The sequence below is a fragment of the Ahaetulla prasina genome, chromosome 4 (assembly GCF_028640845.1).
Source record: "Ahaetulla prasina isolate Xishuangbanna chromosome 4, ASM2864084v1, whole genome shotgun sequence".
Taxonomy (NCBI): domain Eukaryota; kingdom Metazoa; phylum Chordata; class Lepidosauria; order Squamata; family Colubridae; genus Ahaetulla; species Ahaetulla prasina.
The window spans coordinates 69,125,843-69,145,284 of NC_080542.1; the positions used below are offsets into that span (position 1 = coordinate 69,125,843).

General features: G+C 38.8%; 1 protein-coding gene across 1 annotated transcript in view; it reads right to left on the minus strand.

Annotated features, from left to right (window-relative positions):
• CDK13 (cyclin dependent kinase 13) overlaps window positions 1-19,442 on the minus strand; it is a 76,561-nt gene that overhangs the window by 40,956 nt on the left and 16,163 nt on the right. The window contains exons 4-5 of the mRNA XM_058180802.1: window positions 16,153-16,292; window positions 14,322-14,492 (exon numbers count right to left, since the gene is read on the minus strand). Of these exons, the coding sequence (XP_058036785.1) occupies window positions 14,322-14,492; window positions 16,153-16,292 (311 nt within the window). The remainder of the gene's footprint in view (window positions 1-14,321; window positions 14,493-16,152; window positions 16,293-19,442) is intronic.

Consider the following 19,442-nt stretch of genomic DNA (forward strand, 5'->3'; position numbering starts at 1 on the left):
CACCTGAGCCAGCCAGTTGCTTTTCCCGTCACCCTGCAGCTGTCACTGCTGTTGCTTTCCTGGGGCGGTACAGCTGTGCAGGAGGAACGCAGCCCAGGCAACCCATTCGGCTGGTGGAGCTAGCCAAGAGGGGCATCTTGGCCCCGCTTTGATGGCAGCCACAGGGTCATCTGTGCAGGTAGCCCCCACTAACCCATTCTCACTGGCTGCCAAAGCCCTGCCAGCCGCACCTGCTCGCTCTGCGGCTCCCAGCGGGGAGGAGCCCAGGCAAGGCTGAGCATTCTGAGCTTCCCCAGCTGGCACATGGTGCTGCCAAAGTGGAGGGCCTGAGAGCGCTGCCGCTGGCCAGGGAAAGTGACTTCCATCAGGGAGGAGTCCAGCCACAGGGTCATCTGCGCAGGCAGACCACCACCACCAACCCACTCTCACCGGCTGCTGGTCCACTGGTGCTCCGGACCACCTGGGACTGCACAAGAAGGCTGCGCGGGCAGGAAGGGAGGGAAGCCTCGGCTGTCTTGCTCTGCTCCTTTAGGAAGCAAGTGCCGGGATCCCCTCTCCGCGTCTTTTGACATGTGTGCCTGTCTTTGTCTTCACACGTGCGTGCGTGCGTGCGTGCGTGCGTGCATGCCAGAAACCAGACTAGCTGGCCGGTGCGTATGTGCACTTTGGAACTAGGAAGATCATCTTCCTGAAGCACGCATGTGCAATGGGTGGCTGGTTCTGGTTTCTGGCATGCTGGCCAACGCACCAGAACCCGGAAGAGCAACGGGCCATGGCTCCGCGTGCCGGGAGAAATGGCTCTGTGTGCCACTTCCGGCACGCATGCCACAGGTTCGCCATCACAGCCATAGGGTCTAAAGATAAAATTTAGTAATTGGCTCTTTCAACAATATGGTATTATATCCTTTATATTTAATAAAGAGAGTAACTTACATAGTGGGGAATAGCTAATGGACTGAGATAAACATTCTCTAACATACAGCTTTCAATTTTGGATCTATCAGTTTGTAAATTAAAATACTAAATATATTATTTTACCTTAAAAATAGTACTCCAGTTTCTCTTCACACAGTATCAATCTTTTGTCCCCAAGTGAGGATAAAGGCAACTATTCACTTAACTGAAAAAAACCTTCGCTTTTAAACAACAGAATATTTTTCTCCTCATTTCAGAGCAGCTATTGCAGCATCACCATTTATAGTATGTTCAAGTTCCAAAAAATAATTCTGAACTTTTACCATGATCCCTTGGTTAAACAAAAATAAATACCTTCCCTCTCGAGCCCACTTTCCATCTTGGAATTTATCAAGATCTGGAGAACAGTCTTTATTGTAATATAAAAATAAAAAGATATACCATATTAAGGATTCTTTTCAAGTTTAAATCTTTCTTAGGTTTCTGTAATTTTAAATTCCAGACATTTTAGTCAAAAAAAGTTCAACCAAAAACATAGTACCCACAAATCCAAACAACATTAGGAACTAGCATTAATTGCTTTCTTCATAACAATGTATCAAGAATGATCCAAGATTCTTCCCACTGCTGTCACCATCACCATACATTATTTTAAAGAGTATTTAAATCGGGGAACAAATACTGGGCCATCTGGAAACATTACCACCTTCTCCTATTTTATGACATATAAGTCTATGAAGCACCTGGACTTTCTTTGAAGATGTTTAGTTTCTCATCCAAGAAGTTTTTTCAACTCTGTCTGAAAGAATGTCTTTAAAGAAAAACCAAAAAGTCCAGTTGCCTCTTGAAAAAGCAGTTTTGGGACAACCATGACCTGGATGACTGAAAATCTCCACTGACTTAAGTCTATGAATTTACCTTTTATCTTAATTTAATATTTTGTATTAAACATTGTATTATCCACATATCATGTATATGTACAGGTAGTCCTGAACTTACAACAGTTCATTTAGACCTTTCAAAGTTACAACAGCACTGAAAAAGTGACTTATGACCTTTTGCAGCATCCACATGATTTACATTCAGGTGCTTGACAACTGATTCATATTTATAAACGTTGCAGTCCCAAGATCATGTGATCCCCTTCTACAAGCAAAGTCAATTGAGAAGCCAGATTAACTTAACACCGGGTTACTAACTTATCAATTGCAGTGATTCACTTAACAATTGAGGCAAGAATGGGGCAAAACTCATTAATAAATTTCTCACTTAACAGAAATTTTGGGCTCAATTGTGGTCATAAGCTGAGGACTGCCTGTATAGGTAGAATTATAGGTATGCTGACGTTTTACTTAAATTTACATATCAGTGATTACATGACCTCTACAGATGCTCACTCCAGGAGTTTGATCCTAATCTGCTCAAGGTTGACTCGGCCTTCCATCCTTCCAAGATCGGTAAAATGCGGTCCCAGACTGTTGGGGGCAATATGCTGACTCTGTAAACCGCTAAGGCTGTAAAGCACCATGAAGCAGTATATAAATCTAAGTGCTATTGCTATAATGAACAAGTAAATATGGATTTACCACAATTCCTTGCTTCTTGCCAATCTTTCATTTATTCAAAAACAGGTGCATAGGCCCAAATTAACAACATATGCTTTTAGTATATGTTACTGTACTTTGACAAACCCCAGAATTTCATCAAAATGGTGAAAAAAAAAGTCAGAATAAGTTCTTCCAGACAGTAAATCGCAAATACATACTTAAGAAACTCACTTAAGATAGTCCACTACATGTATTTTGCACCTTTTATTTTCTTTTCTATTTCCATTAAACAGATCTGGGAGGCACAATCAAGATTGCATTCCAACTTCAGGGACCTTTGTTGTAAACACGTGTATGAAAAAGAAACAAGCCATAGCAAACTTCAGGTTTGCACAGTCCTATCCTCCTCCTTCCAGATGGCCAAGAGGAGGCAACTGGAAGCTTTCACTTCCATTCTTAATTAACAACAGTTCTGGGTCTGGAAAATAAAATACAATTAATTTTAACCAAAGTTATTTAAATAAGCACAGATTTCCTATGATAGTATACTTGAAACACCCTGAGTTATTTGTATTTGAAACATACAACACACAAGGTACTCAATTCCACTGACTGTATTTTGGCTGGTATTGTTAACCAAGTATATTAGCACAGATAGCATAACAAATTGCAATTAATAAAAAGTGTATGCACGTATGTGTGTCTGTGTGTGTCTGTGTGTCTGTGTCTGTGTACATATGTATGTATGTAAACTTTTGAACTCTAACCATATTTTTTTGGAACAAACACTATTGTTGAAAAAGATTTAAACTCCTCCAGATAAGTAGAGGTTGAAAAATTGCTTCCTCTCACGAGGAAATCACAGAGCAGGAATCAACTTGACTTCTAAAAGATTAGGAATGACAAAAAGCTCTCAACTGCATCAGAGCCTTTATGGATGCTTGCATTATCTTCTACTATTGTTAAGGTTGTTTTTTTTAAAAAAAACCTTTGATTTCCAATTCCTTTCCCATTTTTAATGACATTTTTAATATCTTAGATCAATGAATCTTTTTAATTGGGAGAAGTGGGGGAAATAGTCAATTCCAATATATTGGAAATGCAATCAGAAGTAATGGAGAGGTAAAGGAAGTCATATATTTATGACTGTTTCCTCATGCCCAAAACTATCCAATCATTTAAGAGTTTGAAATGACTAAGAAATTAATTGTGACCTATTAAAATGTAGTATTAAAATGTCACAAGCAAAAGCCTCTCATAATTTTACAATATGTATGTAATCTCTAATTCACAATTTCTTTAACAAGAGATAGGAAAAAAATTAAGTAAAAGCAGTTTCGTGGTGACTGTATTTTCTCTAAATACATCCACTTATGTATACAGAGAACTATTGAAACAAAATCAGCCAAGTATCTTAGTTAATGAATAACCAAACATCAGTTTCTCCATGTTTACTCATTCTTAAACTATTAATTCCAAGAGGATTGCATATAGGACTTCATATAGGATGAAAACAGAAAAAAAATAACAAAAACACTTTCTCTGATATTGATAACTGTCAGTGAAATTTTCCAGACTGCAGGATTGCAGCAATGCCCCGGAATATCTGCAAGTTAAATACAACAGTTTCTTCACAATGATAAAAGGTCTACAAATTATCAAAACAGAAAAACAGATGCAGACTGCCCTGTTTTTTCAAAAAGACAAACCTCCCACCTCTTACACTGAAAAAGATCAAAGAATCAAACAAGAATTTTGCCACCTTACACTGCTAGTATATAAATATTTTGTTTCAGGTTAGATTGTGTAATTCAGTTTTTGTGAATACACACTCTAACTTCAAATGAAATATTTATATACTTTAATCCCTATTGTAATAGATACTATTCATCACACCACTTAATCCTCATTTTTCTTATTCACTGTTTCCACTTAAGACTTCAGGGACAGAAGTCTGACCTACTGCTTAAAACAGTAAGAATTACAGAATGACATTTCAGTTTAATTCATATAGAAAATGTTTAAACGCTTCCATAATCAAAATCAATATTTCAATCTTCTGGTTTGGTTCAAAAGGCTAAAGATATATTACTCCAATCTTAATCTATAATTTGTAAAATCTCTAAAATTATAGTACTAGCATGTTCAAGTAAATAAATACTGCTGTGTTTATGTTTCCATTATGGAAAAGGTGAAAGATTTTTTTATAGTGAGATTAAAAAGTTGATTATATTTTTGCTTCACTTTATTTACTTAAATACAAGAAAACCATAGCATAGAACAGGGGTAGTCAACCTTCTTATACCTACCACCCACTTTTGTATCTCTGTTAGTAGTAATATTTTCTAACCGCCCACCGGTTCCACAGTAAAGAGCCTGTGCTGTGTATCGTCTGTGCATGCCTCTCGTGCATCGTGGATTGGGTTTGTGGGGGAGGGGGCACACTGGCTACCAGCTTTGCTTGTCTGTTACAGCTGGGTGGTGTGGGGCGAGATGCGCGAGCTATTCTGGGATGAGGCTCTTTTGTTTGCGGTTACACTATAGCGCCACTTAGTTTCACTTATGTAATGTGAACTAAACTTATGCGCAGGTGATACAAATAGTATATTTTCAGAAATTTGAATTGTCACGGGAAATTTTATGAAAACCTAATGAAAATGTTTTTAAATAATGCTATGAAATTTTTTAAAAAATTCAATTAAATTTAAAAAAAGGAAAGTGCTTCAGTATCAGACAAAACCCCTACCGCCCACCATGAAAGCTGGAACGTCCACTAGTGGGCGGTAGGGACCAGGTTGACTACCACTGGCATAGAATATTAAAAAATTAAGACACAGATTAGATATAGATAAAACAATGTGTGTGCCTTGAATACAGTACTGTTCCAATATATATTCCTTTCTTAGGTACATACTTGCTGTTTGTATATTATCCCTTGTGCACTCAACATCCCTTGAAACTGTTCAGGAACTCTGAAATTCATATTTACTATGTTTGGAATATATTTTTAATAGCATATATAAATGTATTAATGGATTCATTTATCAAAGAGATGGAAAACATTATTATGGCCATGGATGGCACTTTTTAAAAATATTTTTAGCCCACTTTTATGATTTTTATAAATAACTCAAGTTGGCAAACATACTGTGTCAGTAGGGTTATTGCCTCTTTAAGACTGAGGATGAGTCAGCAGGGTTATTGCCACTTTAAGCTTCTAAATATAGGAGGCCATTAGAGGGCATCTTTCTCTCTCTCCTTGTGTATCACTCTCCTCGTTGTGTTCTATCTGCATTGTAATTCTCTGTGTAGAGTTGAAGATTGATTGATTAATTGATTGCCTGGTATGTGCCTACCACGTGTATGTATTTATATAGAAGTCTTGTATATAAACCAGTTTGTATGACAAACCTCTGTGTCCTGTATTTTGCTCCTGGGTTGTCTCAAAATAGTAGTCACACTGTAAACACTTTGACAGGCTATGGGCCGAGGTGAGAGAGAAGGTCAGAGTGACTAGAGAGATCAGAGAGCCAGAGGAATTGTGCAATATGGTTTGATAGTGGTTAGTGGTTTGTGAAAGAAAGCAGGCAATATGGTCTCCGTCAGCATAATGGGAGGAGTTTAAAGATGGAGATTTGACTGAAGGGAGGAGTTGTGGCCAATTGTTACTAATCCACCAGCAGTCCTAGATGATGGGGACCAGAGAAGAAATGAAAAGGCATTAGCCAGCATAATTCTGGCTTTAGAGGACAGTCAGCTAATACATGTGAGAGGTCTCCAGTCTGCGAAAGAGTGCTGGGAGGCTTTGTGCAGTGTGTATGTTAGAGAGATTGCGGGCAGTAAAGTGTTGCTGACAAGGAGACTGTATAAAGCAGAACTGAAGCTGGGGGAGAGCATGTCCACATATCTGCAGGCTGACTGTTGGGGGCGAGTCATTGGCCCCAACGGAAAGGGTGCGCAACTTGGGCGTTCTCCTCGATGGGCGGTTGTCTTTTGAAGATCACTTGACGACCGTCTCCAGGAGAGCTTTTTATCAGGTCTGCCTGATTCGCCAGTTGCGCCCCTTCCTTGACCGGGATGCCCTATGCACGGTCACTCATGCTCTTGTTACCTCTCGCTTGGATTACTGCAATGCTCTCTACATGGGGCTCCCCTTGAAGAGCACCCAGAGGCTCCAGTTAGTCCAGAATGCAGCTGTGCGGGTGATAGAGGGAGCGGTTCGGAGCTCCCATCTAACACCCATCCTGCGCAGACTGCACTGGCTGCCTGTTGTCTTCTAGGTGCGCTTCAAGGTATTGGTTACCACCTTTAAAGCGCTCCATGGCTTAGGACCGGGATACTTACGGGACTGTCTACTGCCATCTAGTACCTCCCACTGACCTGTGCGTTCTCACAGAGAGGGACTCCTTAGGGTGCCATCAGCCAAGCAATGTCGGCTGGCGGCCCCCAGGGGAAGGGCCTTCTCTGTGGGAGCTCCTACCCTGTGGAACGAACTTCCCCCTGGACTTCGACAACTACCTGACCTTCGGACCTTTCGCCGCGAACTTAAGACTTATCTATTCTGTCTCGCTGGACTAGCCTGAATTTTAATTTTTTAGTTGATTTTATGGGTTTTAATTTTTATTAATTTTTATCGGGATTGATTGTATTTTAAAAATTGGGCCAAATTTAATAAGTTTTTTAATGTATGTTTTTAGTATTGTATGTGTCTTTACTGTTTTTTATCTTGGCTGTAAACCGCCCTGAGTCCTTCGGGAGAAGGGCGGTATACGAATTAAAATATTGTTGTTGTTGTTGTTGTTGTTGTTGTTGTTGTTGTTATTATTATGAGAAAGACATTCATTGAGTTAGAGGACAGAGGAATGATGTTTACTGAGGCACACAAGGTATATGTGGTGTGCAGTTCATTGGACAGTTCATAGGACATTTTGTGACTAGTCTAGAGTCCATGCAAGAGAGGGACTTGACCATGAGATATTTGACTGGCCGATTGTTGGAGAAGGAACAGAAACGGCTGAAGAGGCGACCAGGAAAGGGAGGAGAGAACGCTCAGCACAGATCAGCATCTAAACAGTCCAGGATGCCGGCAGAGCAGCTGAGATAGTTTACACAATGAAGAGATGTTACACAAGTGGTTTCACAGCGCACCTCCAGAGATGCTGCCCTGAGAGGAGAAACAGAGGAGCAGAGAGACACATGAAGAGTAGTTCTCCAGTGTCATTTTCCCTGGCAGCGACAGCATCTGAACACACCAGGAACACTTGGTTGTTGGACAGTGGGGCAAGCCAGCATATTGCTAATAATCCACAAACCTTTTCTGATTTGAAACTAGCTATGCAAACATGGGTTAGTCTGGCCAATGGTCAAAGAGCTGCTGTAAAAGGGGAAGGTAATGTTTATGTACTTGAGATAGGAGAAACATTGTACAATATCCTATATGTGACTGGATTAGATCATAATCTGTTATGTGTATCCAGGTTAGACAGGCAGAGCTATGAAATACTATTTCCAGGAGGGCAGTACGCCATCAGGAAAGGTGGAAGGATACGTGCATGAGAGGTTAAGAAGGAAGGCAGGAGAATAGTTGTGCACGTGCACTTATGAATGTTCCTACACATGATTCCTGTGTACATTTGTTGCGTAGGGGAGTAGAGCATGCGAGTTTCAGAGGGCCACAGAAGATGCCAGACCTAGTTAGGTGGCATAAACCACAGCAAAAGCAAAAGCAGTGCAAGATGTATGTTGAGTGTGCTGTCTGTAAGGAGGAAAACACAGGGTATATCCTGTGAGAAAGAAAAACCCAAGGCAAACCAACAGAGGCATACCTAGGAGACCAGAAGGATATAATAAAAGATTTATGACCTGGAAAGTTCAAAGCTGGTGGGCTTAGGGTAGGTGGTATTCATAATGAATCCCATATGTATCAAGAGATATGGTCATGGTCATTGTCTAAGGAACAACGAGATAAATGGAGGAAGGCAGAGTTAAAGAAAATGTCAGGCAGGCAGAGAAACAAAACTGAGGAAACTAAGCTAGTGGAAAGAGAAAGTAAAGGTATCCAACCAAGAGATGGTAAACAGGATGTAATGGAGATTAATGAGATAGAGTGTACAGAGTCAATAGATAATGACCGTAGGAGTAGTTCCAGCAGCTATAGTAGTAATGATACTAGTAGCATGTGTAGCGATGAGAGTAGGAACGGAAACAGGAGGCAAGGACATAATGGAAATAGAGAGTATTGTGAATATGTTAAAGCATTCAGCTGTTCAGCTTTAAATTGGAGGAGTGTCAGGATAATGATGATTTAAAGCTGACCAGACGCTGTAAGGCTGTGAACCAGGATGAGTCAGCAGGGTTTGTTTTTTTTTATTTGAATTTATATCTTGCCCTTCTCCGAAGACTCAGGGCGGCTTACATTGTGTAAGGCAATAGTCTCATCCTATTTGTATATTTATATACAAAGTCAACTTATTGCTCCCCCCAACAATCTGGGTCCTCATTTTACCTACCTTATAAAGGATGGAAGGCTGAGTCAGCCTTGGGCCTGGTGGGTTATTGCCCCTTTAAGACTGAGGATGAGTCAGCAGGTTTATTGCCGCTTTAAGAAGCTGCCTATATAAGGGAGGCCATTAGTGGGTCTCTCTCTCTCTCTCCTCATGTATCACCCTCCTTGTTATGTTCTATCTGCATTGCAGTTCTCCGTGTAGAGTTAAAGATTGATTAATTGCCCGTTACGTGCCTACCATGTGTATGTATGTATATAGAAGTCTTGTATATAAACCACTGTTTGTAAGACAAACCTGTGTCCTGTTTTGTCTCAAAATAGTAGTCATGCTGTAAACACTCTGCCATACCTAATATTCCTTCCTCCTACTATTTTCCCCACAATCACCCTGTGAATTGAGTTGGGCTGAAAGAGAGTGGGTAGCCTAAAGTCTCCCAGTCATTTTTTTTACCTAAGATAAGACCCACAACTTCCTGATTTCTAAACTGGTACCAAACTAACTCTCCGTTTTGTTTTTATATCTTCAGTTGAGAGTTAGTTACATGTACAACAAAAGTACCATTAAAGGAGCATAGCTTAAAATTTCTCTCATGTTTTTCATTTCTGAAGCATCTTCAGGTATAAATTGTTTGTTTTATCTAAGATGGATTAATTGAATTTACTGAATGCTTAATTCCACTACTTTGAACAAAAAAAATAGTAACTGAACTACTAAAGTTTGGTTGCTGACCACTGAATATCTCCACCTAATTTCAGAAACTATAACAAGGGGCATTTTATACATGGGTTTCCTATCACAATTTTGTTTTTTTAAAAAAAGCAGTTATTTTTTTAAAAAATTGTTTAAAAACACCTTTTCTGAGGTAAGTGAGAATATGAAAAAAAATCAGCAGTCATGGTTGCAACAGACATTGTTGCAAAGGGAAAACACTGACATAATGATATCACACAAATGTACATGCTAATATTTTTCAGGGGAAATTTTATTTTGTTTTTTGCAAATGTCAACTACTTCATGTTTAATTAAATATACATATTTCAGTATCTCACTGCAACAGACAAGCAGGAATCTCATGAGAGATTAAGGGATGGGGTGGGGTAAGTTGATCCATCTTTTCATACGGATGGACAATAGCATGCATTACATATCCAACAGAGGATACTCTACCTATTCAAGATAAATAGAGAGCACCCTATCTATAACTGTTTATAAAATCAGAACAAATGGCTATTAAGAACTGGAAGCTTGTCTTTAAATATTAGCCATAATAGTGAAGCTATTCCATATTAACAGAGCTTTTAATAGGAAAATGACAATGCTTTTTCAAGGCATAACTTTTGAGTTATTAACAGAAACAGAATAATAGTTGGAAAGGACCATAGAAGTCTTCTAATTCAATCCCCTCCCCAAGCAGGAGACCGTATAACATCTCAGACAAATCTCTTCTTTAAAGTGTCTAGTGACAGAGCACCCACAACTTCTGAAGGCAAGTCTTTTCACTGATTAATTATTCTAACTGTCAAGAAATTACTACTTAATTCTAGGTTGGTTCTCTCCTTAATTAGTTCCTATCCATTGCTTCTTGTTCTGCTCTGATAAATAGGTTGTCCCTTCTTTTTTGTGGCAGCCTCTAAAACATTGAAACACCGCTATCATGTTACCAGTCATTTTTTTCACTAGACTAGACATACCCAAATCCTGCAACCGTTTTTCATATTTTAGCCTCCAGCCTACAATCACCTTTGCTGCTCTTTTTTACGCTCTTTCTAGAGTCTCGATGTCTTTTTTTATATCGTGATGACCAAAACTGGATGAAATATTCCTGGTGAGGTCTTACCAAGGCATTATGGTTCCAGGTCCATGTGGTGCCCTGGCTCTCAGAAGACTTGGCAGCAGATGGCTGGCCCGACTGGTCTCTTCTCCGCTTCCAGCTAGGGTTTGGAAGCCGCAGAAGAAGCCAGCCTCAGTGCTGGGATAACGGCAGCACGGACTCCTCAAGGACCTGGTACTCACCAGCTTTACCCACATCGTGATCCTGGGATACCACTAGGTCGGTGAGTGGTGCTCTGGCTGGCCAGAGGAGAGGGCGGTGTCCACTGGGTGGACACCAAGTGGCAAGAGGTGCCAGGCGGCTGCTCTCTTGTGAGCAGGCTCCCAAAGAGCCGGGCACAGGGATGTGAAGACGTGGGCATGGCCTCGGGCGAACAGCTGACAAGCAGCTGTGGCAGCACAACATAGCAACAACTATGAGCACCCCCAAAATAATAAGACCCTCGATAGAAAGGCCAAACTCTTATTTTGGGGTTCAAAAGAAGATAAGACCTGTCTTATTTTCGGGGAAACACAGTATGAGTTTCCCTTTTATCACCTCACAAAAGTTTACAAAAATATTGAAGAATACTGCTTAAGACAGAACCTTGAGATACCTCATTGCATGCAGATGCATTAAGGACTATATGTTGAGTGCAGTTGGTCAGCCAGTTATTCTTCCATCTGGAGATGATTATTTTATTATTTTATTTCTTAAGCTCCTTAGATTGTTCATTTACACTGAACAAATAAGTTAAATTGAGCCATTTAAAAACTTAGGCAGTTTTCAATTTATTTTTTTCTTGTACTGCCCACAGAACTTATTTAATAATTTCTACATCAGAAGGTCAGGGGTTTTCTTTCTCCAAAATCAGTAAGATTGCAAATTTGCTGATAAGTATTATACAGAAAATCTGTTTGATTATCTGTATTGATTGTCTTCTGTATCTACTTTTTTTCTGGGGAAAACTTTTAAAGTCAAACTTATCTTCCTTTTGGAAATCTATTGTGTGAGATAAAGGAAAACTGACAATTAAATACTGTCAGAGGGACATTCTACATAATTTTCTTGACAACAGTAGAAAAGTGGTTTGTCATTCCATTCTTCTGGAATATATTTTTAAATTAGTTCCGCTAAAGTTTATCCCAAGCTAGTTTATAAACCTTGGATAAAAAATCTGTTTAAGCTACTTCTTGATTACATCAGAAGGGCAAATCTATACAGTAAAAAGTAACAATGTAAAAAATGAGATCCATTAAGCATACCATTATATGTTCACTTTTATGGTTAATTCTAACATGGCCATTTATTAATCTTGCAATCTAAACTAGGCATTTTGCAAGCTAGAGTTAAAAATCCTAGCACTGTGATAACAGAATAAATAGCAAAATCACTCATGAGCCAGAATTTGTTTCCATATCATTGTTACTGCATTTCTATACTTCTAAAGTGAACCACAGTTAAGTAGAATAATAATGATAGGAACACCAAACAAGGGCAGAATCATGACATTTGTTTAATTCCACAGGTTTTTACATGTTATGAAGCAGTCCAGAAATACGTTAATATCAATTTAAATCTACAACCATTTGTCTGGCTTCCCTATTATCCTTTGACAGCTGTGCACAAAATAAAGAACAAAAAGTGTACTACTGTTCATGTCGCTAAACTTCCTCTTCCTCTTTGTGTTTACTGAATTATATTATGAGTGCAAGATCATAACTTTATGTAGAAAGAAAAAAACGAACGAACAGAAAGGATTGCTCCTAATCCTGTATTGATATGAATATGTTAATAATTAAATCCCTATTTAAAATATTAAAGCAAGCACATTTTAACTGCAGCAAAAATACCTTATAAATTAATCATTTTTCTTCATATATCAACTTTTACTATCATGTATTAACCTGATATTTTTCTGTCATTTTCTTGTACTATGAATTATTATTATAAATTGTATTTTTGGGAACTTTATGGTATCTGTGATTCTTTTTTTTTCCTTAAAATTCTTTGCCAGTTGGAATAATATGATAAAAATATTTCAATACAGCTAATCCTCCACTCATGATCGTAATAGAATCTACCTATTACAATTGCAAGTCACGATGGTCAGTAAGCGAAGTGACCATGTGATTGCCTTGCTTAATGGCCTCCACATCTGTTCTCCCTGATTAGTCATTAAGCAACTGCACAGATTATTAAGCATGAAATGCGTCAAGGATAAGCAAGCCCCTGGAAGTCCCAGCACAAGCCCAGGCCTACCTTTCCAGGCCTCCCGAGGCCTCCCCTTAATCCAAGGCACTTTGTGCTCCACTTCCTGCGACTCAGGGACCCCGCACGCCTTAGACCTGATTCCTCCCCACAATCCCCACAGACCTTGGTATTCCTTCCCATCACACCAGGCCCCATCCCTTCCACCCCACTCCCTCCACCCATTTCAGTATGCTCTGCTTTCCTAACACAATCTCCAGAGTGCTCTGAAAAACTCTGGAGCTTACATTACACTGCTCCATTGCTATCCGCTCTGCTACCCTAATGTGTCACCAGAGTGTTCTGGAGACTTCCAGAGCTCACATTAGGAAAGCGAAGAAGACCACTTGTTCACAATTTACTCTGTTTTTCTAACATGGATGATTCTCTGTAATGCTTCAAAAATATCCAGAGATGTTTTCAGGAAATAGAGCAGATTGGTCTGTTCCTAGGCTGCATAGTTTCATTCTGAATGTGGTTGCAATTTTTAGAGCAGCCACAATTCCTTGCAACCACTCCAAAAATGGTAGCTGTTTCCAGAATACAACTGTAGAGTCAGGGAAGCTGAGGGGTCCTTAACACAAGCTCTGGAGATCTTTGAAAGATAAATCAATGATCAGTGACAGAAGGTGGGGAACCCAGTGTGGTGGAAAGCAGACGCAAGGTTTGTGAAAACCCAGCAGGGCAGAATAGGGTGGAGACAGGTGGAGGGGCTGCTACAGCACCCCTGCAGTTGGTGGTAAGGACAAATGAACCAAAGAGCACTGCAACAACTTTAACTTCGAAGCTTGGTCTTAAGTAGCTTTCAGAGGTAGAGGGTATGTATCATAATTTCGAAAGGTGGCTAAGCAACTTCTCATAAGTCAAAGACTTCCTATAAAACATATAATAAATAAAGCCAACAAAATGGAAAGAAACTAGGGAGCTTTATTTATCTATTTTATCACCCCTTCTTTTTTATAAATAACTCAAAGCAGTGAACATATCTAATACTCTTTTATCTTCCTATTTTCCCCTCAACAACCTTGTAAGGTGGGTTGAGTGATTGACCAAAATCACCTAGGCAGCCTGCATGCCTAAGTGGAACAGAATTCATGGTCTTACAGGCTCTAGCATGGTGCAAGACAGAATTAATGCTGGAAAAAGTTAAAAGCATATATTACTTTTATATACAAGAATGGAAACAATATAATTCAGTACATGCCATGTTTTTAAAATCAGCAGTCTTTTCCCAGAAACAATTATAAATTACCTTACAATTATGTACTGACAAAATAATGCTTATAAACATACCTTTATCTTTCTTGAAATCTAAAGCATCTTCTTTATCTGTCACTATTTCTTTCATGTTGATTATACTTGGATGATTTAGTTGTCGAAGAATCTTTATTTCCCTAATAGCTGTAATAGGAAAACCTTCTTTTTCATTATCCAACCGTACTTTCTTTAATGCCACCATTTCCCCTAGGAAAATATTAGTCAAACTGTTATTAGCAAGAACTAAACATACTGGTGACATATGCAGAAAACAATTCCATATTATAAATATATAGAATAGATTATATTAATAGAAAAAACTACTTGCAACTAATAAATTATAGTATTTTGAATTAAAAATCTCTACAAACTCAAAGTTTGTAAAGTTCACCAAGGTCTTTTATTTGATTCAGCAAATCAAGTATTCTGTCAATTAATTAATTAATTATGCTAGCTGCAGTTCAGCAGTTCACCGGCTCAAGGTTGACTCAGCCTTCCATCCTTCCGAGGTGGGTAAAATGAGGACCAGATAGTTGGGGGCAATATGCTAACTCTGTAAACCGCTTAGAGAGGCTGTAAAGCACTGTGAAGCAGTGTATAAGTCTTAGAGCTATTGCTATAATCAAGCTTGACTTAACTTTAAAAGATTAGACAGCCAACTTAATATAATAATTAAGTCAAATAGCTAGGAATCAGAAGGCTATGAGTTCTAATCTTACCTTAAACATGTCATCTTAGGCCAGTCATTCTTTCTCAGCCTGAGAAAAGACAATGCCAAACGCCTTCCAAAATTTTGTCAAGTAAGCTGCCAAAGCTACAGATAGTCCTCAACTTACGACCACAACTGAACTCCAAATTTCCATTGCTAAGCATGGCAGTTGTTAAGCTAGTTATGCCTCATGTACATTTTTTGCCACAATTGTTAAGCAAATCCCTGCAGTTATTAAGTGAATCATGCAGTCATTAAGGGAATCTGGCTTCCCCCCCAATAATTTCGCTTGTTGGAAACCAGCTGAGGAAGTTACAAGTGGTGATCATATGATCCCAGGACAAAAGCAACTGCCATACATACATGCCAGTTACCAAGCATCCAAATTTTGTTTACATGACATGGGGATGCTGCAATAGTTGTACGAAAAATCACTTTCTTTCAGTGCTGTTGTAACTTTGAACGGTCACTAAACAAATGGTTTTAAGTTGAACACTACCTGTAGTCCAGAAAAATGCCAGGAGAAAGCACTGAATAGAATTAATTGAGTGGAATTAACACATCTTAAGTCAGCTTTCATGTCTTCTTTCATGTCTCTATACCTACCTGAACCATAATTCCATAATATATTCATTTTTATGGGGTATATACATTGCTAAACCAATTGTCTTAGCTTTTTGATAGCATAAATACTCATCTTAACCACCTCCTATCTATGTATGTATCTATCTATCTATCTATCTATCTATCTATCTATCTATCTATCTATCTATCTATCTATCTATCTATAGTTTTATACATTTATAAGTGTTGCAGCATCCGCATAGTCACATGATCAGAATTCAGATGCTTGACAACTAACTCATATTTATGATAGCTTTGCAACCTTCTAACAAATAAAGTCATTGGGGATGTTAGATTCAGTTGATAACCATGTTATTCATTTAACACAACTGCAGTGATTCATTTAACAACTGCAGCAAGAAAGGTCATAAAATGGGGCAAAATTGACTTAACAACTCTCTCATTTAGCAACAGAAATTTGGGGCTCAATTATGGTCATAAATCAAGAACTATCTGTATCCATTCTGACCTTGACTAATACAAACTACAACAATTACTTATTATATTTGTTGTGAATCATAATTTTAAACTTACCTGTATCTTTATCTCTTGCTTTGTAAACTTGCCCATATGTGCCTTCTCCAATAATGCCAATGATATCAAACTTATCTACACAACGTTTCCCCCAGTCAATTTCTTTCTGCTTTGTTTCACCATGACGTGGTCCACATATCCTAACCAAACAATAAGATTTTGTTCCACAAAAATATGTTTACATTTTTGTCTAAAATGTACTTCTCTGTACATTTTACTCTCTGTAAATATGCCATTACATATTAAATTATTTTTAAAAATATCAGTCACTCATTAGCATTTTTATATATTTTATATCTTCCTTCTTGTAGTGGTATACTACAAATCTTATGCAATGATTTTCATCATAACTTGCTGCTTTGGTTTCATGTTTCCCTTTAAACCTTTTTTGTTTTTTTCAATGGATGGATTTTTCAAAAGCAGATTAACAGTATACTGTGAAGATTGCCTATTTCTATAATTCAAACAAAATAAAGCAGCTTTTTCTTTACTGGTAAAATAGGGAAATTGAATAATCTGGAATACGAACCAGAAACATTGAAATACAACTAGTTTCTTTTTCTTTTTTCCCTTCATGGATTACTGCCTTGTTGTGGCGAAGAGGCTTGCGTAACTCAATGAAGCTATGCCATGCAGGGCCACCCAAGACAGACAGGTCATAGCAGAGAGCTCTGACAAAATGTGATTCACTGGAGAAGGAAATGGCAACCCACTCCAGTATCTTTGCCATGAAAACCCCATAGACAGTATCAAAAAGAAAAAAGATATGACACTGGAAGATGAGCCCCTCAGGTCGGAAGGTATCCAATATGCTACTGGGGAAGAGCTGAGGGCTTGTACTAGTACCGCCAGAAAGAGTGAAGCGACTGGGCCAAAGCTGAAAGGATGCTCAGTTGTGGAAGCATCTGGTGGTGAAAGGAAAATGGATGCTGTAAAGATTTTTTCTCCATAGGAACCTGGAACGTAAGATCCATGAATCAAGTCAAGCTGGATGTGGTCACACAAGAGATGACAAGACTGAACATCAACATCTTAAGAATCAGAGAACTAAAATGGACAGAAATGGGTGAATTTAATTCAGATGACCGTCAGGTATATTACTGCAGGCAAGAATCCCTCAGAAAAAATGGAGTAGCCTTCACAGTCAATAAAAGAGTAGGAAAAGCAATACTGGGATACAATCCCCAAAATGACAGAATGATCTCAGTTCGAATCCAAGGCAAACCATTCAATATCACAGTAGTCCAAGTCTATGCCACAAACACTGGTGCTGAAGAGGATGAAATTGACTGGTTCTATGAAGCCCTAGAGCACCTTATAGAATTAACACCAAAAAATGATGTCCTTATCATCATGGGGGATTAGAATGCTAAAGTAGGAAGCCAAAAGATAACCTGAATAACAGGCAAGTTTGGCCTTGGAGTACAAAATGAAGCAGGGCACAGGCTGATAGAATCTGTCAAGATAATACAATGGTCATAGCAAACACTCTTTTCCAACAACCTAAGAGACAACTCTACACATGGACATCACCAGATGGTCAACACAGAAATCAGATTGACTATGTGCTCTGCAGCCAAAGATGGAGAAGCTCTATATAGTCAGTAAAAACAAGACCAGGAACTGACTGTGGCTCAGATCATGAGCTTCTCTATGCAAAATTTATGCTTAAATTGAAGAAAGGAGGCAAAAGCAATAGGCCATGTAGGTATGAACTAAATCATATCCCTGATGAATATACAGTAGAGGTGACAAATAGATTTAAGGAATTAGATCTGATAGACAGAGTGACTGAAGAACTATGGATGGAGGTTTACAACATTGTACAAGAGGTAGCAACTAAAACCATCCCAAAGAAAAAGAAATGCAAGAAAGCAAAATGACTGTCTGAGGAAGCTTTGCAAATAGCTGAGGAAAGAATGGAAGAGAAAAGCAAGGTAGAAAGAGAAAGATACACCCAATTGAATGCAGAATTCCAGAGAATAGCTAAAAGAGATAAGAATGCATTCTTAAATGAACAGTGCAAAGAAATAGAAGAAAACAATAGAATAGGAAGGACCAGAGAGTTCTTCAAGAAAATTGGAAATATGAAGGGAATGTTTCATGCAAAGATGGGCATGATAAAGGACCAAAATGGCAGGGACCTAACAGAGGCAGAAGAGATTAAGAAGAGGTAGCAAAATTACACATAAGAACTATACAAGAACGATCTTAACGTCCCTGATAACCACGATGGGGTGGTCATTGACCTCGAGCCAGACATCCTAGAATGTGAAGTCAAATGGGCCTTAGGAAATCTGAGCAACAACAAAGCCAGTGGAAGTGACAGTATTCCAGCTGAGCGATTCAAAATCTTAAAAGACGAGGCAGTAAAAGTGCTACAATCAATTTGTCAGCAAATTTAGAAAACTCAACAGTGGCCACAGGATTGGAAAAGGTCAGTTTACATTCCAATTCCAAAGAAAGGCAATGCCAAAAAATGTTCAAACTATCACACCATTGCACTCATTTCACATACTAGCAAAGTTATGCTTAAAATCCTACAAGCTAGGCTCCAGCACTATGTGGATCAAAAACTATCAGAACTACAGGCAGGATTTCAAAGAGGCAGAAGAACTAGAAATCAAATTGCCAACATATGCTGGATCATGGAGAAAGCTAGGGAGTTCCAGAAAAATATCTACATCTGCTTCATTGACTATGCTAAAGCCTTTGATTGTGTGGATCACAACAAATTGTGGCAAGTTCTTAAAGAGATGGGCGTACCAGACCATCTTATTTTTTCTCTTGAGAAACCTGTATGCGAGTCAGGAAGCAACAGTGACAACTGGACACGGAACTACTGATTGGTTTAAAATTAGGAAACGAGTCCGGTAAGAATGTGTACTATTGCCCTGCCTATTTAACTTATATGCAGAGCACATCATGAGAAAGGCGGGGCTGGAGGAATCAAAAGTTGGAATTAAGATTGCCAGGAGAAATATCAACAACCTCAGATATGCAGATGATACCATTTTAATGGCAGAAAGTGAAGAGGAACTAAAGAGCCTCTTGATGTGGGTGAAGGAGGAAAGTGCAAAAGTTGGCTTGAAACTCAACATTAAGAAACTAAGATCATGGTATCCAGCTCTCTCAGTTCCTGGCAAATAGATGGAGAAGAAATGGAGGTAGTGACAGATTTTATTTTCCTAGGCTCCAAGGTCACTGCAGATGGGGACTGCAACCAAGAAATTAAAATATGCTTGCTCCTGGGGAGGAAAGCTATGGCAAATCTAGACAGTGTACTAAAA